The sequence below is a fragment of the Gracilinanus agilis genome, chromosome 5 (assembly GCF_016433145.1).
Source record: "Gracilinanus agilis isolate LMUSP501 chromosome 5, AgileGrace, whole genome shotgun sequence".
In the NCBI taxonomy this organism is placed as follows: Eukaryota; Metazoa; Chordata; class Mammalia; order Didelphimorphia; family Didelphidae; genus Gracilinanus; species Gracilinanus agilis.
In genome coordinates, this window is record NC_058134.1 from 108,052,967 (window position 1) to 108,075,132 (window position 22,166).

At 38.0% G+C, this 22,166-nt stretch overlaps 1 protein-coding gene across 1 annotated transcript; it reads left to right on the forward strand.

Moving 5' to 3' along the window:
* Positions 1 to 10,305: 10,305 nt before the first annotated feature.
* Positions 10,306 to 11,244, forward strand: LOC123249132 (taste receptor type 2 member 3-like). Its single transcript, XM_044678120.1, has one exon. The coding sequence runs from the start codon at positions 10,306 to 10,308 to the stop codon at positions 11,242 to 11,244; it is 939 nt and encodes a 312-aa protein (XP_044534055.1).
* The last annotated feature ends 10,922 nt before the right edge of the window (positions 11,245 to 22,166 follow it).

The window sequence follows — 22,166 nt, forward strand, 5'->3', positions numbered from 1 at the left end:
TCTCTCTCTCTCTCTCTCTCTCTCTCTCTCTCTCTCTCTCTCTCTCTCTCTCCCCCTCTCTCTCTCCCTTCTATCAAACATTGGTTACAGGCTCTTTTTTTAAAAAAACTAACTAATAGGGAATTGACCAACTGACAAAGGAATGTCAAGTACAAGTTGGCTTCTCAGCTAAACTAAGTGCTGACAGGCCAGTTAACCCTGGCATAGGCTGGAGAGGACTCAGAGATTGGGATTCTCACAACTATGGTTCAAGCTGATCCTAGATGTTGGCAGGAACCAGGAACAAAATCCTTGATCAGCAAGTAAGTCCAATGAGGCTCTAAGGAGAAAAAGATATCTGTCAGCTGTCCACCAGCTTCAGATTTAAAACCTTTACTGAACCTAGGTTGTCTTGATATATGGTCTCTTCTATCTTCTTTTAAAATTCACAAATCCACAGGTATTTGAGGCTCAGCTAACTGGACAACAGATCCACCCTTCTTCTTCCAGCATAGCCAGGAACACTCTCCTTTTTCAAACTTCTCTCTTCATTCCATCATGGAATGTTCATAAAGTCAGCCAAGGTTTGCTTTTAGCTGCCTGCTTTCTATCCTAACTTAAATCTATCTTTACCCTATAAATTACCTATAACAGTTCCCCCCCTTTTGCACAAAACCAAAATAGTGTTTCACGCAATATTTTGATATTTGTGCACTACAAGCTAAACTAAAATTCTAACCCCAAATAACAAACAACCTACACTTACTCTATCTTTCCCTATCTAACACTACCTTACTCTACCTCACTCTAGGGATTTTAACAAGGAAAGGTAAAGGGAAATATACAGTGAACAATTACATAGTTCAAAGTACAGAGTAACAAGTAACAAAGAAAAATTTCCAACAAAATTAACAAAATCAACAACAAACTTGACATATAAACACAAAGTTCAAGCAAAACATTAAACAATGAACTGCAGAAGATGAGTCTTCCAGACACTAAACCAGCACTTTGTCCATTGCGCCTGGACACTAACCCAGCACTTTGTCCATTGCGCCTGCTCCACCCAGCTGCCCACAAATATGGTACTTTTTTCTCTTGAAAAAGACTTTAGGGTTTGTTGTGGAAGTGGGCTTGCAGGATAGCACACAGTGATCTGAGGTAGCTAGTAGATGTTGGCTGTGTGTGCATTCCGTGATCAGTTCAGCTAGGTGTGGTTTTTCTGTTTCTCCATAATGAGTGAATCGCCAAAGTAAACTTGTTATTGACATAATACTCGAATTGTTCCCTAATATATCAATCAGGCTGGAATGAATTAGAGTCGGCAAAACATGAATTATAGCAGAATTGACTGGATATAAAATAATTTGAAGGTCATCTCAGGGGAAAGTACCTCTTAGGCTTTCCAACAAAAGGGGAATTTTAACTCAGCCTTCAAGGAAGTCAGGGTAGCAAGAAGATCAAAAGGAGGAAAAAGATTCTAGGCATGGCCAATAGCTAGTGAAAATGAGTGAATTCAGAAGGCGGAGAGTCATGTTTGAGGAACAGCAAGAAGGCCAGTGTCACTGGAGGGAGAGCAGGTGAGGGGGGGAGGGGAGGGCAGCATATGTGAAGAGGAGTAAAGTTTAAGATGGCAGCTCAAGTCAATTAACCTTTCCTCATGAGGCCAAGACTCTCCATGCCTCAGTTTCCTCATCTATAAAATAGAGGTAATAAGGGGGCAGCTAGGTGCCTCAGTGGATTGAGAGTCAGGCCTAGAGACAAAAGATCCAGGGTTCAAATCTGACTTCAGACACTTCCTAGCTGTATGACCCTGTGCAAATCACTTGGCCCCCATTACCTAACCCTTACTACTCTTCTGTCTTGGAACCAATACACAGTATTGGTTCCAAGACAAGAAGGTAAGTGTTTTTTAAAAAGAATAATGAAAAGTGTGGATCTAGAGAAATATGGAAAAACTTATATGACCCAATGCAGAGTGAAAAGTAAAGTTTCTACAATTTTTTAAAACCTGACCAATGCAATGAACCACAGTGACTTCAAAGAACCAATGAGGAAGCATGCTACCTGCCTACCAACCTACAGACTATGGATTAAGGAATGTAGGCTAAGAACCTTATTGGGGTGCATTCATCAGAATCCCAAGGAGGCAAGGGCAGTTGAGGATAGTTGAAACCAGAGTATAAAAAGTGGGGAACCCCCCAAGAAAAGGACACTCTGTTTTGGGGGGAACTAGGGAGAAAGATGGTGCAAACCAGATTCTCCTAGGCCTAGCTATTCCTCATACCAGCAGATCCTTGTGTTTTTAACCCTGAATGCCATATATAACATCTTGTCCAAACTGACCCTCAATAAACTTGATAACTACAGCTGCTGAAAGACATTATAGGTAGTTAATAGAATCAGATCACCCTCTTTACAGACCTCCAATAAACTTCATCAAATATCCATCAAGAGTAAAGAATGCTACCCACATTCAGAGGAAGAACTGCAGGAGTGGAAACACAGAAGAAAAGCAACTGCTTGAACACATGGGTTGAGGTGGACATGATTGGGGATGTAGACTCGAAAATACCACTCCAATGCAACTATCAACAATTTGGAAATAAGTCTTGATCAATGACGCACGTTAAAACCAGTGGCAAATGCGTATTGGCTATGGGGGGGGAATAAGGAGGGGTTGAGGGGAAAAGTAAGAGCATGAATCATATAACCATGTTACCTTTCCTAAAAAATAAAAATTATTAAAGNATAGGAGCTATAGTGAAGGAAGGGAAAGAAGATTGGGGGGAGGAGGGAGCTTTAGCCCTGTCAGGGTTAAGCCAACTTCAAATCACAACTGATTATCTAGAGTCCTCCTAATCCCTCTTTCCCTTTTAATCTCCTGCTTCCACATTTGATTCATCTTGTTATTAAAAGAGTTATAATCACAAGGCAGATATTGTTTGAATCCTTCAGCTAAAAAAGCTACTGTCAGTTGACTTACCCTCGGAGATCTGCCATTATCCAGTTGTAGTGGCAGTTGGCTAGGGGTCTGCTGTGTGGGCTCTTTCAGATTTTATCAATAATCCTTGATTGTGGACTTCACTCATTATCCAGAAACATCTTTTCTTGTAAAGATACACTTTCAACTAATCCATCATGTTGGGAGAGAATCTCTCAATTCCTTTTAGGGAAATCACTGAACTTCTCCCTTAAGAAAGAGCAACAGGTACCTGTGACATCTTAGGAGAGAACCTTCAACTGTTGCTGTCTCTCCTGCACTCATTCTCCACTCAAGGCTGAGAGTCTGCAGTTTTACAAGCTCCAGCTTGAAGCCTGAAGCCTAATTGTTCTTAAAGGGAGCAGAATGAAATACAGATTTTTGGACATAGTTAAAATGTGGATTTGTTTTTATTGGCTATGCATATTTATTGCAATAGAAGTTTTTGGTTTTGTTTTTTAATTTGCAGGGTAAGAGATGTAGAGACCAGAGGAGTATGTGAAAGGGCTGCCAAAAAAAGTGAAGAAAAAAAATAATGTTCTTAAAGCATTGTTTTAAACACAGGAAAGGTAAAAGGAGATTGAGAGGACACAGAAGACAGCTTTAAAACTATTTTGAACTAATAAGTATATAAGTATATCATATATATTTTATTATATTTTTAAATATATATAAGCTATATTATGATCAAGGTTTACAGTTTCATATACGATACTCTTTTTCAATTCTTTTTTGTCTGTAGACATGTTGATCAAATTCAGAATAATGGAAAAGAAAATAAAAATTTTTAAGCCCACAAGTTCACATACTGTTAGTCTTTAGTCACTTGAGGATAGAGAAGAGCTTCCATATACTATCCATATATTTGGCCCCATATACTATCCTAAGTAAAATATGACTCCTTTGGGAAACTATCTTGTTCAAGATGGAACTATAACATCTCTAGAGGATTTCTAGGAATTGAATTGACTTTAAGCTATATTCAATTGCTTCCTAGTTGTCCTGAGATCTCAATAACCTAGTCTGCAATTGTTCAGCTTTAATATATTCCACCCCCAACCACAATGGGTTTGAAGTTATTGTTAGTAAAAGGCAAAGGATGAGTGACCTTCAACAGAATTAAACTTAATTAATCTACAAAACTTGATCTGAGGATCCCACTAGGTTGTACCTCAACCAGGTCCTAATTTAGGGCATGAGGGAAAGCCTAAATACACAATGCAAAGGATCAAAACTTATAGAAAAGAACCAGTATAGAAGAGGAAGGGAAAGGAAGACAGGTGCAATAAGGATAGCATGATCATATAGGTATGTAAAGGAGGGCTGGCAAATAGGCATTAGTGTGCCCAGCTAATGAAATCCTCTATGCAGAAGAGGCTGGGAAATCTGCTTCTAGAAAGGCAAGAAGGCATGTAATAAAGTTGACTTAGACAGATTTGGAGCATATGCAGACATTCTGTAACTGATCCTGGTCTCCTAGCCACATGATGAAGAACCTCTTTGACTGCTATGAAGCCAGGGCTATGGTGCGTTTTTTAAAAGGCACCAGATTCTTGGTGAGGGCTCTTTCTGAACTTGGTAGCTTTGGAGGACAATATGTTGAGGGCACTAGGGTTGGGAAGGGGCATGAAGCTGTCTTGAGATCTATCTATCATCTCTGATAATCTGATAAGGGCAGCTTAGTTGATAAGAAGTAAAGACACAAAAGATGATCTTTTAGCTTATGTTTCCAGCTCTCTCTTCAGGAACATGGAGTTTATTATATATGTATATGTATATGTATGTATTTCAAGACTCATTTCACACAAAAGAACCCTTCCAAAACTTCACAGATGCACAGAAATTACAAATTACGTCATATCAAAACACAAAAGGTCTGATTGGCTTCAGAATAGAACAAGGCCAAGGCTGAATTTTGACTGGGTTCTTATCAAAAAGCCAAGTCGGGGAATATTATCTCAGGGTTGAATTGCCCCTGCTAAGGTTTTGGCCTTGGCTATACCAGGCAGCTGCATTCCTGGCAAAGGGGAAGAGTGTTAACCTCTTAAATTCAGATTTGCTAGGAACTTGAAGCTTTTCAGTAAGGCCACAGTACTTTTCAATAAGAAATCACAAGGATCACAAAAGGGGTCAAAAGAGGGGTCTCAGATTTTTATCTATTCTCTTATTGGCTTCCCACAAAGCTGAGAGCCCCTGGCTCACTTGATGCTTCTGTCTCTTTGTTGTACATTATTTCCTGTTTCCAAGTAAAAAACGACGATTGTATGAGCTTTGAATAGTCAGGAGAAAAAGCAACCAGAAGATATAGGAATAGAATGGATTCCATGCTGGGGTTTTTTTGTTTGTTTGTTTTGGTTTTTTATCTCCAGTCATTCCGGTATCAGGACCCTTCAAAGACAACTCACTAAAATTGTTCATTGTTAATTGGTGCATTAGTCAGGATCCCTACTGTATGGAGGAAGATAGACCTTGGGAGATTCTAGACAAAAAAGAATACTGGCCAATCACACCAAGTCTACTTAACCCAGACAAAGCTTCAGAAATAGACTTTTCAAGTCAAGAAGGTTCTGGATACTTATGTATTCCAACATCCATTTCAAACAGAAGAGTACTAAATCCAAAGGAATTGCCTTTTATGCCTCCTACTAATCATTGTAGACTCCTCCAAGCATAGTAATGCTATCAATCATCCTGGGATCTCCAACCTATACAAGTTTAGGTAAGTAAAGTTATATCTCTGATAAGGATTATGATGAGCCTTCCCATCCACTAGCAAATATGTAGGGGCAAACAAGTCAGCAGATCACAAGAGAGCTAGGCCTAGCCAACCTGTGACCCAACTAACTTACAGTTTTGCATTTGGTTACACGTGTACTCATAAAATAATAATTATGGTGACCTAATTAATGTGTGATATGAATGTCATTACATGGATACATTAATCTATTGACTACACATAGTTTTGCTGTTTGTTTCTTGAAACAAATATTGGTGTTTTAATTATTTTGTTATTTGGCAAATCTAATAAAGTGACTATTGCTTTAATTTTGTTTGCTGTTGGGCATGTTTGCCTGTGTTAGATATATATTCTCCTGTGACATGTACATGGCATTTAGATCTGTGATTACTGAAACAACCAGTCAAGTGATGTTTTTCATCACACTTTGTCTATTGCATGTATGGATGATGGCACCCTTGGAATGCTGGGTTAATCATATTATGGCCTACTCTATAAAAGGTTACTGAAAAGATTTTGCAAGGGGGCTGCAAAATTTTGAACAGTGGAGAAAATGTCATAGTATAGCAAAGTTTGGGTCAGCTGGCATGAAAGGGGACCTAAGTAATCTAAAGACCCTGTGAGCTGTATTTCTGGCCAGCATTCTAGTTTTAGGAGTATCATTTGGGATTAGGTCAGAGAAGCTGGGATTTTGGGGAACACAGAAGAATCCCTGTGGGTACAAGTGATTCCCTAGATCATCTTTCAGTCCTTGACTGGGCAAAGTATCCACAGAGATTCTTCTGTGTTCCCCAAAATCCCAGCTTCTCTGACCCAATCCTAAATGATACTCCTACAAATAGAATTATTGCTAACTCAAGGGGAATATAGCAAGGCAATATCCAAGACAAGTTTTGTGGGTCCCAAGGGTTGGCTCCCCACAGAAGTCCAGACACCCTGGCCAAACTGAAGAAACTGATGTTATATATTCTCCTATATGATCAGGAACCGAAAGAGATCAAGTGGAATGATTTATCTTCACTGAAGGTCTCAGAAAACTCTCCAGATTTCACTTTGTAGGTCCACAGCCCCCAAAATCCAACCTCCCTCTTGAGCTGTCAACCCCACATGCTTCCAGTGATCAGTTGGTTCTTCCTCCCAGAAGTCTTTGCATCAGGCCAACTGACATTCTCTCTCCACCTTCTGTGTTCCATCTGTCAGTCCCAAAATTTATTGCTTGCCTAGCTTCTTATAGAATGAGAAGAGAGGGGTCTTAATGTGGCATCAGGACTAGATTGTGGAGTTTCCCAGCACAACTGGTATTTTTTAATTCTATCTCAAGAAGAAAATGAGAGAAGAACGGAAATAAGAGTATAGTAGCAGACAGTATCAGCAGCGTAGGGACAGTGTTAGCAGTATAAGTAGATAAAGAACTCTTTCCAGGAAATTAATTCTAATCCTAATGGCAGCTAAAGGCTTTTTCCCCCTGGCTTGAATTATTAAGAAAATCTAGCAGAAAGTGAACAAATGTCAGCTTCTCAGGAAACTACTGAAACAGTGGTGAAGTTGCTTCACCCTGTTTCTTCTCATTTTTTATTGTCATTGCAGTGGGTTGGTTTTAGCAGTCAGTTAATTCAACAGACTTGGAGACCGCCTTACTAGCTTGCCTGAAAACTTGGAGGAACTCATTAATTCCTCTTCAAACTTTTTTTATTAATTTAGTTGTTTCTCACAAAGTTCCCAGGTGTCTCCCTCCTTCCCCACCCCACACTACAGAAGGCATCACTTGACCAAAAAAAAAAAAAATAGAAACATAGATATAGTTGTATGTACATGTATGGATAGATAGATAGATAGATAGATAGATAGATAGATAGATAGATAGATNTGTATGGATAGATAGATAGATAGATAGATAGATAGATAGATAGATAGATAGATAGATAGATAGATAGATAGATAAAACCATGTCATGCATGTTTCTATTTATCAGTTCTTCCTTTGGAGGTGAACACTCAGAGTTATTCTTTGAATAATGTTTCTGTTGCTATGTATAATGTTCTCTTGGTTCTGCTCATTTCTTCATAATTTCATGTGGGACTTCCCATGTTTTTTTAAAGTTAACTTGTTCTTCATATCTTACAGCAAAGTAGTCATCATCACAATCATATGTCATAACTTGTTTAGCCATCCTCCAACTAATGAACATCCCCTCAATTTCCAGTTCTTTGCCACCACAGAGAAGGCTGCTATAAATATTTTCGAACAGATAGGTTGTTTTTCCTTTTTCCCTGATAACCTTGGAAAATGGACCTAACAGTGGTATTGATGGGTCAAAGGGTATACACAGTTTTATAACTCTCTGGGCATAATTCCAAATGGTTCTCCAAAATGGTTAATTCAGTTCACAGTTCCACTAACAAAATTAATATTTTTAACTTTTCTTAACTTTTCAGAGAAAGGAAACCACATGGAATTGGCAATTTTGCCCTAGGCTGAAATTCTAATGAACCAATTTCATTAACTCCAAGCAAACTAAAGTGGGGGTTAAGTGGGATGGAGTAGACTTCCAGAGACTTTGAGCCAATCACAGCAATCTTTTCTAGGAAGCAGTAGCAAAATTAAGTCTGAGAAGGTACTAAGTAAATGGTCAACAACATGGAAGGGCACAAAGTCCAAGATTAAAAGCAAAGGACTCCTAATCTCACTTTGAGCAGCACAATTTCCTTCCTGTGATTAACACAACCCACTGCCCTTCTGGGCTGAAAGATGCAAGTTCTAGCTGTGCATCACTATTCAGCTTGATGAGTCATATCTACTATTATCGGGTGTGGGTGAATATACATATATCACAGGTTTAATGACTGAAGAAAACACCAAGAAAAAGGAAATGAAAGAAAACCACTAGGAGCTACTTAATCCATGCATAGCACTGAATTAAAAATTCTCCTGATTAAGCATTTTCTGAACCCAATAAATACAGGATTATTCTATTCTTCCAAGACTGTTTTGCTTACTAACACTCCTCTCAATCTTTCTAGGAAAGGAAAATGCAAACACCCACCAAAAAAATGGAGGAACAATTAAAATGAGCCTTCTCCTACTTACATAGTCATAGCTTATTATCCTCTGGTTGCTGGTAACCAAAAGAAAAATACCATTAATTCCTTCATAAATGAGTTTAAAAGAATGCAGAAAGCAACCACCATCCAAGTAAAGACTCCTGAAGACTCAACTTTCTCATGAAAAGGAAAGCCTACTTAAAAAATGATCTCCTCAGGATTTTTAATTGGTTGAGATTCACCAAGAGATTCTGGAAAATGCAGTGAGAAGCAAAGGGAGCTTAACCACTGAAAGTTAATCATGATAATCTATTTAGCTATAGGTTGAACCTCACAGCTATTATTATTAAAAATATGATTGGTGGGAAGGATGAGTTGGAAAGGGGAGGTAATGATGTTTAGCTTACATGGTTGACATAAGTCATATTTTAAGGTCCTTGCCACACAGGCTAGGCTAGTTTTCCTTAAATGATAATGAAACTGTTCTCAACATTGTGTTGACCCAGAGGCTTATTTAATAAGGTTCAGACCAAAGACATAGATTTCTAGTGGCCTAAGTACAAATGCTAGCCCTTCAGGTACTAAGTTGCTGAGTCTCTGTATGCCCTATCAGCAGTGCTTTCATCCTTTTATAAACTTCTTCTGCACAAGAGAAATGGAAAAATTAGCTGTTCTAACTAATCCGTTAAAGAAAATCAACTATATCAAAATACAGTTACATATATATTATACACACATATGTGTGTATGTCACAGGAAATGTCACAATTCCCTACAGGCAATAAGTTTCTATGTCATACAAAGAGACTAGAATCAGTCCTTATAATCCACTGGAGAGGTATCTAAATGATGAAGGGAACAGATAGATAAACAGATGGAGGGTGGGGAAGAAGGAGAAGGAGAGGGGGAGGGAGGGAAAGAGAGAGAGAGAGATACAGACAGACAGACAGACAGGCAGGCAGGCAGACAGACAGGCAGACAGGTAGACAAGTAGACAGGCAGGCAGGCAGACACAAATTCATAGATATTCTTGGTTTGGGGAGAGTTGCTCTCTAAGGTAACTCCTCCATCCAATCCCTTCACCCTTCACCAGTTTCAGATACCTCTCCAGTGTACTTTCTGGTGTATCAAAGGACTATACCCTTTGTATGATATAGAAACTTATTGTCTGTGTGAAACTGAACCTTTTCTGTGACTCTGACCCCTCCCTTCTCTGTATGATACTAAATCCTACAACTATTTGCATTTTAGCAAAGAGGTATTAGTTTTTCATCCACTAAATAGCATTTATAACCCAAGTAATTGAGAAAACTCAGCCTGCTGTTTGAGCTAGAAAACAATAGCAGACCAGTCTGGTAGAGCAATTGCAAGACTACCTCCAAGAATTTCTGAACATTCTGAACAGAGACAGAAACACAAGCAAATCAGAGAAGGAAAAAAATTCCACTGACTGTGGAAAAGCAGGTATCTATGCATGCTTACCTTGGATCAGAGAAGCTATAGAACAGTAGCAAGGCTTCAGATAAGCAGAGAGATTAGAAAAGGTGGGGAAATCCATCTGCAGACATGAAGAATTTATTCCAAAACTTTTTTTTGTTCATGGTCTTCATTGAGTTCATCCTGGGGATTTTAGGGAATGGCTTTCTTGGGCTAATCAATTGCATCCACTGGGTCAAGAGCAGCAAGATCTCCTTATCTGACTTTATTATTATGAATCTAGCTTTCTCCAGGATCATTCTGCAATGTGTGATAAGTTTAGATGGTGTTGTCCTGGTGTTCTATCCTAGTATCTATGTATCAGAGACATTCATTCAAATTCGTGAAATTGGCTGGACCCTTAGTAACTATTTAAGCATTTGGCTGGTCACCTGCCTCAGTGTCTTCTACTGCCTGAAGATTGCCATTTTCTCCCACCCTGCCTTCCTCTGGCTTAAATGGAGGGTTTCCCAGGTGATTGCCCAGATTCTGCTCTTCTCTGTGCTCTTCTCTTTCTTCAATATATTGTCATTGATCCGAAAATTCAATATGTATTCTGACTTCCTTAAAATGACGAACATTGTAAACTGCACTGAAATTAGCAGAAGAAAGGAAATGGAATATTATAGCACCCACATTCTTGGTCTCCTGTGGACAGTGATACCATTCATTATATCACTGATCTCCTATTTCCTACTTATCCTCTCCCTGAAGAGGCATACCAGGATGCTACAGCACCACATCACTGTCCCCAGAGATATGAGTTCTGAAGCCCATGTGAAAGCCACCAAAACAATGTTTTACTTTCTCTTACTTTTTGTTTTTTATCTTGTCATTATGTACATTGGGTCATCAAGCTTTTTCTTGACAGACACCACGTTAACAATAATGATTGTAGAGTTGGTTGCCCCTCTCTATCCCTCTGTTCACTCATTCATGCTCATTCTGCAAAACAAAAACCTGAAGCAGGAGTTTTTGAGGCTTCTGTGGTTGAAAAAAGGCTGCATAAAAGGTGGGGTCACATCCTAAAGTAAGGGGTGGAAGGCGGGAGAAGGCATCATAGGCTCTGCAAGTCCAAAAATCTGGAAAAGGACTGTCTGATCTCCTTTGTCTTCCCATATTCTAAGACCTTTTCCCTTCCACAGCACAAAGTACTTCTGGTTCATCAGTGATTCTAGATTATATCCTCATTTAACACTGCCTCTGTGTTGCGCCTTCAGAGAAGACATTCCCATTCTCCAGGAAATAAACTTTTCAGTCATATTTATAATCCCACTCTAATATCCACATCTACACAGGATCAGAGACTGCGAGAGGTTCAAGACTTTAGAAGTCATCTAATCCAGCCTCTCATTGCACAAATGGAGAAATAAAAGGCCAGAGGAGAATCGACTTGTATAAAATCACACGAACCATAAGCAGTGTACCAAGTTTCAAACCCAGGTCTTCATACTCCAAATGTAACAATTCCCATTTCACAATTCTGCCCCAATTCTTCTAGTCTGCCATTATTTTCCTAATGAAAATAAATTTTGCTTGAGTAAGAAATCCTATCAAAAAAAATTTCTACAAATAGCAATCACAAAAATTCAATTCAACAGGCATTTTATGGACTTAAAATTTTTTATTTAGAATATTTTTCCATGGTTACATGATTCATGATTTTTCCATCCCTCTCCTTTCCTCCTGGAGCTGACAAGCAATTCCACTGGTTTATACATGCATCATTGTTCAAAACCTATTTCCATATTATTCATATTTGCAATAGGGTGATCTTTTAACACCAAAACCCTAATCATATCCACATCAAACTACATGATCGATCGTGTGTTTTTCTTCTGCATTTCTGTTCCCACAGTTTTTTCTCTGGATGTGGATAGCGTTCTTTCTCCTAAGTTCCTCTGGACTGTCCTGAGTTATTGCATTGCTGCTAGTAGAAAAGTCTTGTGCCACAGTATGTCAGTCTCTGTGTACAATGTTCTCCTGGTTCTGCTCCTTTCCCTCTGCATCAATTCCTGGAGGTCTTTTCAGTTCACATGGAATTCCTCCAATTCATCATTCTTTTCAGCACAATAGTATTCTATCACCATCAGATACCACAACTTGTTCAATCATTCCCCAATCTATGGACACCCCCATCATTTTCCAATTTTTTTGCCACCACAAAGAGTGCTGCTATAAATATTTTTTTACAAGTCTTTTTCCTTATTATCTCTTTGGGGTACAAATCCAGCAGTGGTACGACTGGATCAAAGGGCAAGCAGTCTTTTAAAGCCCTTTGGGTATAGTTCCAAATTGCCTTCCAGAATGGTTGGACCAATTCACAACTCCACCAGGAGTGTATTAGTGTCCCAATTTTGTCATATCCCCTCCAATATTTATCAATTTCCTTTGCTGTCATATTGGCCAGTCTGTTAGGTGTGAAGTGGTACCTCAGAGTTGTTTTTATTTGCATTTCTCTAATTATGAGAGATTTAGACCACTTTTTCATGTGCTTATTAATAGTTTTGATTTCTTCATGTGAAAACTGCCTATTCATGTCCCTTGACCATTTGTCGATTGGGGAATGACTTGATTTTTTTGTAAATTTGACTTAGTTCCTTATATATTTGGGTAATTAAACCTTTGGCAGAGAGTTTTGTTATAAAAATGTTTTCACAGTTTGTTGCTTTCCTTCTAATTTTGGTTGCATTGGGTTTTTTTGTACAAACCCTTTTTAATTTGATATAATCATAGTCATTCATTTTACATTTTGTAATGTTCTCAATCTCTTGTTTGCTCTTAAATTCCTTCCTTTCCAATAGATCTGACAGGTATACTATTCTATGTTCACTTAATTTATTTATGATTCCACTCTTTATATTTAAGTCATTTATCCATTTTGAATTTATCTTAGTATAGGGTATAAGATGTTGACCTAAACCTAATTTTTTCCATACTGTTTTCTAATTTTCTCAGAAGTTTTTGTCAAAAATAGTGAGTTCTTGTCCCAAAAGCTAGGATTTGGGGGTTTATCAAACACTAGCTTGCTGAGGTCATTTACCCCTAGTCTATTCCATTGATCCACCCTTCTGTCTCATAGCCAATACCATATAGTTTTGATGACCACTGCTTTATAGTACAGTTTAAGATCTAGTACTGCTAGGCCCCCATCCTTCCCTTTTTTTTATTAGTTCCCTTGATATTCTTGATCTTTTGTTCTTCCAGATGAACTTTGTTATAAATTTTTCTAATTCTATAAAAAAGTTTTTTGGTAGTTCGATAGGTATGGTACTGAATAAGTAGATTAATTTGGGTAGGATTGTCATTTTTATTATATTAGTTTGTCCTACCCAGGAACAATTAATGTTTTTCCAATTACTTAGATCTAGTTTTAATTGTGTGACAAGTGTTTTATATTTGTGTTCACATAATTCCTGTGTTTGCTTTGGCAGATAGATTCCTAAATATTTTATGTTGTCTAGAGTGATGTTAAATGGAGTTTCTCTTCCTAACTTCTGATTTTCTGGGATTCTTTAAGCATGCCATCATATCTGCACAGAGTGATAGTTTAGTCTCCTCATCGCCTACTTTAATCCCTTCAATCTCTTTTTCTTCTCTAATTGCTATCGCTAGCATTTCTAGAACAATATTAAATAATAGAGGTGATAATGGGCATCCTTGCTTCACTCCTGATCTTATTGGGAAGGTTTCTAACTTGTCCTTATTGCAGATGATACTTAATGATAGTTTTATACTATTTATTATTTTGAGGAATGGCCCTTCTATTCCTGTACTTTCTAGTGTTTTCTATAGGAATAGGTTCAACAGGCATTTATTAAGAGCAATAAATTGGAGTGTAAGAGAACTAGGTCCTAATACCCACATTACTTCTAACTAGCCATAGGGCAAGCCTTTAGTTCCTCTAGGGCACACTTTCCTCATCTGTAAACTGAGTATGTTAGAATTGATGATTTCAAAAATTCCCTTTAGCTTTAAAATTCTACTATTCTGGGGTGGCATAGTGGGCAGAAAATTAGATCTGGAATCAGGAAGACCAGAATTCAAATCCTGCCCCAGATACTTACTACCTATGTGACTCTAGACAAGTCAGTTAACTTCTAGCTGCCTTATTTTCCTCGTCTATAAAATAGAGATGATAATATTTGTACCTACCTCACAGGGTTGTTGTGAGGATAAAATGAAAAAAAAATATTTTTAAAGCTCTTTGAAAACTTTAAATGCTAGTTACTATTAGTTGCTTTTATTATTATCAATATTTATCACTTTATTATCTATATGTATGTATCTGTATACACACACACACACACACACACACACACACATATATATATATATATAATGATTACATCTGGCAAAGTTTTTCTTTACATAAAGTAATTTAAAATGTTTTAAGGCATTCAAAAAATTGATTTTATTTCTGAAGATTGTGTTTAGTGTTTGGATATAAATAAATATTCAATCAACTAAAACTTCAGTTATTCAAATGTGTTAAATACATATATGTGGATAGAGAGATAGACAGACAGAGAGACAGATATAGATAAAGATTAAATATATAAAGTAAAGGGAAAGATTACCCTTTGGCAATAAGATAGTGTACAGTATTTTTTTTATATTTGAACAATACAATTGATAGAGTTGACCATCAGGGACAAAGACTATCCTTGAAATGGGCAAATATCAGATGAATCATGGTTCCCATATATCGGATATTTAGAAAGCTAGAGAGTTATAATGGGAGGTGTGAAGAGAATATTTGTGGATAGGGATGGGGATAATAATTATATTCTCTTATTTACATAGTGTTCTATTAAGTGATTTCATCAGATTAATCATGGCAGGTAGGTAATAGAAGTATGTTTATCCCAAAGTAATACCAGGTGACCAGGAATCTGGGGTTCAAAGTGATTTAATGATCCTCCTAAGGTTACATGATATCAGAGCCAAAACTTTTCATCTGAATCATCTAACTCCCAAGTCCTGAAATCTCCTTTGAAACAGGAATTGTTTCATTTTTGTTTTTATATCATCAGTGCTTAGCACAGGGCTTGGTATGTGCTTTTTGGAACAGGATCAGAGTTGGTGAAAAGGAGAAGAGTCATAAAGTGACTAAGAAAATAATAAAAAGAAGAAAGATAAAATCACCCAAAAGCTCAAGAAAGATAATTCAATCAAAAACCCAGAATGAAGCAAATAAGTTGACAAAGAGGATACTAAGATTAGAAGGAATGATGAATACTAAAACACCTAAAAAAACTACACCTTTTCTAAATAAATAATGCCAGAAAAAAAATTGAGTTAATTTTTGATGAAATATAGAATCTTATGGAATGCTAAGAGAGCACAGATCAAATACAAAATATTCCAGAATAGTTCAAAAAAGAAATCAAAAGTTTATGAGAAGGTATAAGGGAATGTATGTCAGAATACATGGCCTATGATGCAACAATACTTAGCAAAATAGAACTTGAATCCATGGTGACAAAAAAAACACCAAAAAGAGGGAAAGAGAGAAAAACAGATTTGGAATACAAGTACACTGAAGTGAAGGACCACTCAAAAGGAATATGCAAAAGGAAATAATGCTAGTAGAAATCATGACCTCTATATACGCAAAAGTCATTAATCTTGAAGACAGGAGACACAAAGACAAAGAACAAAAATCTCCAAGATAAACATGGCAAATAGGAAAATCAGGATACTACGCTGCTGAAAATAATACAAGAAAACTATTCAGAACTTCTAAATATGGAAAAACAAAAAGATTAATTAAGAGTCCATACATTGTCTCTAAAACAAACCCTATTCTTCAAAGGCTGAAACACATATGTAATTTTAATAATTCGAATGAAATACAAATTTTTCAGATGACCAGGAGAAAAACTTTCAAATATAAAGAAAAGGAAATTCGAATATCACAAGATTATTCTACGCTCATTAGAAATGGCAGAAGAAAATGATATATTACTAAAAGCAAAGGAGCTCCAAGATGCAAATCAAAATAACATATCGTGCAAAGCTAAGCCTAATTATCAATGAAAACAAGAGATATTCAACAAAAGACAGGCATTTGTAGCATTCCTGGAAAAAAAAAATATGGTCTAATCCCCAAACTGAAACTTCAGGACTTCAGCTAAAAATGCATCCACATTTCTTTGCCATGTGCTTCTGGAGGAAATCTCTTATTTCCCTGACTGCTGCCATCCCTTGAGCTGCGAACATTTGTTCCCAGGAATTTAGATTCCCTCAGAATCTAGGAACAAATACAGATAACTATCATGTGCTTCAACATCCTCAATATAGGATATTGTATTTAGATATAGGTTTCTTTCACCTCCCTCCACACATACTCCTGCTGAAACTAGGTCCACTCTGCTACCTGATAATCTATCCTTTTAGACCAAGAGAACAAACTGTTAGGTCAGCCCCCATTCACTGACAGCAGAGAAGAACAGCAGCTCTAATAGATTTCCATCCTCTTAAGTCTTGGACAACAATCTAAGAGTGTCCTGGTCTCCTCAGGAGGAACCACTGGCCATATCTACCCTCCAAGGAGAAGTGTTTGCCAATTGTTGATGCTTGTAATTTCATCAGGATTATTGGGGAGTTCATCAGATCAGTTAGAGACTTTCTGATCAGCAGCACATAATAATATGTTGAGCAAATTTAAAGGTGAGCAGCTGGGCAGAGTTATTCAGAGGACCTAAAAATGCTTACTCAAACACCATGAGGAAGGAGGGTGGAGAGTGCTTTATTCATTAGTGTATATCTCATAATCTATTCTTGCTCTATTAAAAAGAAAAAAAATTGCTTGGGTGTGCTGTCAGATGGTACCAGTCAGCCAACTATCCAGATAAAGATGCATAACAAAAGGGGCAGCTGGGTAGCTCAGTGGATTGAGAGCCAGGCCTAGAGACAGGAGGTCCTGGGTTCAAATATAGCCTCAGACACTTCCCAGCTGTGTGACCCTGGGCAAGTCACTTGACCCCATTGTCCACCCTTACCACTCTTCCACTGAGGAGCCAATGTACAGAAGTTAAAGGTTTAGGGGGAAAAAAGATGCATAACAAGGACCCCAGGCAGTAGATAGAATGTTTATTCAAGAAAAAGAAATAATAAACTTCTACTGGCTTTTACTAGGTTTATGCATATAAATTGTGCTTATTCTCAAAAAAGAAAAGAAGTTTGCCATAAAGGAAATTAATTTGGAACTAATGCCTTTTCATGATGGGAATATTTACATGTGTCTAAAATCTTTTGGAATGAATAGTGAGTGGTATGGGAAGAATTTTAATAGCCCTTACCTTCTGTTTTAGTATCAATTCTAAAGCAGAATTGCAGCAAGAGCAAGGCTAGGCAATCAGGGTTAAGTGACTTGCCCAGTCACAGAGGTAGAAAGTATCCTGAAGCCAGATTTGAGTCCCTGTCCTCCCAACTCTAACCTGGTTCTCTATCTACTGTGCTACCTAGCTGCCTTTTTTTTTTTAAAGATCTGGTTGGGTATTTTTTTCAATTGCATGATGTGAAAAACAGTAAATTATACCTATAGAATATAAAGTATTTTGTGATAAGAAACTAAATTACCTGTTTGGAATTCTCCCTTCCTAGATTCTAGATTGATTTATCTTCCAATTAGCTTCTGACTTCCAGCTTCAAGAGTGGGCATATGTTTCCAAGATCTCCTGGAGGAAAAGAAAAACTCTGGGAAGAAGGTAATATTTAGAGAAGGCAGGACCTAGGGGATATCACTATTTCTAATTTCTTTCCTTTTAGGAGTGAGATAAGACCTTCTCTTTTTCCACCTCTATCTCTGACTCTGTCTCTCTTGCTGTCTCTCTTTCTCTGTCTCTTTCTGTATCTGTCTCTGTCTCTTGTTTCTCTCAATAAGATCAATCACGTGCAAACTCCAAGCTTAGACATTTGATTACACATAGGATTAGGGTGTGCATGTCACCCAATTTCTATTCACTAAACTCCAGGGATCAGTATCATCTCCTAATACAGTTTGGTCAGCCAGCCTAGGATTCTTTTTTGAACCAGAGGGTGAAGTTTCATCATGATAAACCTTATTAACAGAATGATTGTTACTCTGGGGTGCACTGCAATACTGCTTTATGGTCTTTGGAGGGCATGTTCAACTCTATGGCTTGTTACGATCTCTCAATTTTTTATAGAAATTATCAGGGTGTATGATTCGTGCCAATGGCTGACCATACCTCTGGGAGAAGCTCTGGCTTATGTACCATCGGAGATGGCCATGACAGTGTCATTTTATGGGGCTTTTATGATATTGGGGAAGGTTTTAAACTTTACATTTGGGAAGGCAGAAGTGATAAACCCAGCTTTGGAAACATTAATTGAACAGATGAAAGTACTAATTGACATAAACAAGCAGATTAGGGAAGGCAAGGAGCTAGATGCACAAACCATCATGCAGCTAGAAATTATTGAGGGAACAGTTTTGCCAAAGAAGGAAGAAAGCAAACAAAAGGCCAATGACACTACCAACACTGAACAAGTTGCAGGGGCTGAAGCAGCTCCTGTCACCATTTTACCCATCACCAACAGGACTATGGTTCAGCCAGACTCGGGGATTGTGCATGTGAAGGGCTATAAACCATTCTCTGGGGGTGATTTAGAGATTTTAAAAAAGGTTTCCCCAATTCTACACAAATACACATAAATCAATTAAAGAATATAAAAGGGCTGTCTGGTTATATAATCCAACTTTGAGGATGTTGAGTTGCTTTTATCAGAACCTTACACTCCTAGTGAGAAAGCAGTTTATTGCTGAGAATAGGAGCAACCCCAATCTAGCCTCTTGGCCTGAACAACAACAAGACTTAGAGCTATCATCCCATGCCAACATGGCGTATCTGCAATGTTGTAGGGAGGATTTGGTGGAAGTGATGCATCTCCATGCACGTTGCTCCAATACATTGGGGATCCTTTGAGAAGCTTAGGCAAGGGGAAGAGCACCCAAGCCTTTATTTAGACAGGCTCTTGGAAGCAAGAGAAACAATTTTGAGCTTTAGAGACCTGACTACAGAGGACAACATTCAACATGTCAGGTGTCAGTTTGTGAAGGGTAGTGTAACTCCCATACAATCATATTTTAAGTTGCATTGCCCACAATGGGAGACCATGCCCATTGAGGAACTTAGGAAGGCAGCCGCCTATGTTCATGAGTTGAGAGATACTGAGCCTAAACAATCTAAAGCCTCAGAAAAAGACAAAGAAATAGCAGAATTGAAAAGACAACCAAAAGAGGCACAAAAGGCAAAAGAAATTGAGGAGCTAAAGAACATGGCTCTGATGTCCCATAATCAGAGGAGCCAGAGTAGGCCTAGGCAATCTTTCCACAACAATAATAATATAGCAATAACTCTGTGAATAGGTGCTTTATATGCCAAAAATTGAGCCACATTGTCAGGAACTGTAGATACAAGTCACAAATGAATTTCAACAAGAATAATTACAACAGCAGTAGGAGAAATCATAACAGTAACAACAGGGAAAATAACACCAAAATACAATGACAAAACAAGAGCAAGATGTTGTGATCATACCTGTGCTAGCTTTAGTAATTTCCCTAGTTAGTTTAAGATGGAGGAATATGTGTCCCAAGGAGTGAGGCCATGTACGAATTTATGAATCGAGGAAGCAGCATTAGTTGTTACAGTAACAGACAAAGGCTGTTGCAGGGATGAGACTGAGAAAAGTGAGAAAGAGAAACTGGGAGAAGAAATCATAAATTATGGGCTGGTGGATGTAACACAAAGTTACAAGGGAAAGAGTGAGGAAGAGTTGCAGATAGAGTATAACATATAAGAAATAAAAGAGGATTTATGGGAAGGAAAACAGTAATTTGGGGAATTATGAAAGAAAAGCATTTACATCTATACAAAATCTTGATTCAAGCATGAAGAAAGTAGCATTCAATAATTCTCACTGTATTAGGGAAGAAACATCATTATCTAGTAAGACTGTGGATCATTTAAACCAATCAGTAGTACAACAAGGCAAAACAACAAGGGCAATGATTTTAGACGGGTGTTCTAATGGGGATCTCTTAGAGACAGACAGTGTCAACAAGGGAGATAAGCTCCTGCAGACCATTGAGAAGGAAAGTGCAAAATTCTCAGACACAGACACAACCTCTTCTCTATCACCAGCTAGAGAGGCTGAAAGAGAAAGTGGAAAGTTTAGTTGCTACAATGATAAAGGGACTGTACAGCTGGATCACAATGCTAAGAAATTTTTACCAAGGTTGGCTTTGCAGGGACAGTTGCATCAAGATGTAGCATACTTTCAAGCCTGTGAAACTCCAAAGAGAGCTGCCTTTGGAGTAAATTCTGAGTCAATGCATTTAAAGGAATTCAATCCCAGAAATGTCAGTACCCAAGATAGAAACAAAATAAGACCAATAGGAACAGAGAAAGAATCTACAACACGGACTTTGTTTCCTATGCAAAGTACATCTGCTGTTAAATTTCCTGCTACTGACATAGAGTCTAGGGGTCAGGCATGAGAAAGAGGCATAGACTCACAGGATTGGGATGTACTCATGAAACAACAACACATTCCCAATTCTGAAGAATTTCCTTTAATGCAAAGAATTACCTCTCCTGAATCTAACTTTGCACAAACCAAACAAAGCATGTTCAGTGAAGAACAGGACACTCTACCTTACTCATGGTCTGAGACAAAAGAGATACAACTTGACACTGATAGGTCCATGAACAATACAGAAAGGCAGACTAAGGCACAGAACATCCAAAAAGCCAGATTTAAAGGAGACATACCATCATTACAATCACAGAACCCTGAGCCAGCACAAACAGAAATCCTAGAAGAAGATCAATGGGATGTGGGTGATATTAATATAGAAGTACCTGTCGATCAATCAGCTAAAGACAGGGAACCCTTGGTCATGGTGAAGAAAGAAGACCAGATCTATCCAGCTCCTATCAACACTGGAACAACTAGGTCTGTGTTAAAAATGGCACCAGAAAATTGTACATTAATGGAATCTGTGAGAGTTAAAGGAGCCATTGGGCAAATGGAATTGGTGCCCAAACTGAGATCTAAGATGGTGAAGATAGGCCCAATGACCTTGGATCATTCTTTTCTGTTGATACCCAGATATCTATCCAATCTCCTCGGGAGGGATATTCTCTGTAAATTAGGAAATACTATCCAATGTGATGTCAGGCCAAATAGTCCTACATTTACCCAAACAGTCATTCAAGCACCATCACTTGCTATTCCTGGGGCAAGTGGAGGGTGATGAGGAAGAACATCATATGCGGAGTATCTTTGAAATACCTGAAGATATCCCACAGGCTTTTTGGGCAAAGCATTCAACCAATGTAGGAATTTTAAAATCTGCTACACCTGTCAAGATCGAGGTGAAAGCGGGCACTCCACCTAGAATCCCTCAGTATAGGTTGAGTAAAGAGGCTACAGAGGGTATCAGGCCTATCATCCAAAGTCTCCTAGAGCAAGGCATTTGGTCTATACCATATCTGAGTACAACACACCCATTATGCCTATTAAGAAACCAAAGAAAGATGCAAATGGCAAAACGCAATGGCGATTTGTGCAGGATCTGAGAGCTGTCAAGAGCTTTGCTAAAAAGGGACATGCAGTGGTACCTAGCCCAGCAAACATCTTAGCTGAAATTCCAAATAATGCAGCATGTTCACAGTCGTGGACTTGTGCTGTGCATATTTTACAGTGTCCCTGCATGAGTCCAGTCAGAAGATTTTTGCATTCTCCTGGGAGGAAAAACAGATCTGTTGGGCAATAATTCCACAAGGATTCTCAGAAAGGGCAAATATCTTTGCAGATCCTGCAGAGAGACCTTGAATTAATCATATTCATTGAAAGTAAACTAGTGTATTATGTTGATGATCTTTCGCTTATGTCACCAAATGCTTGAGAGT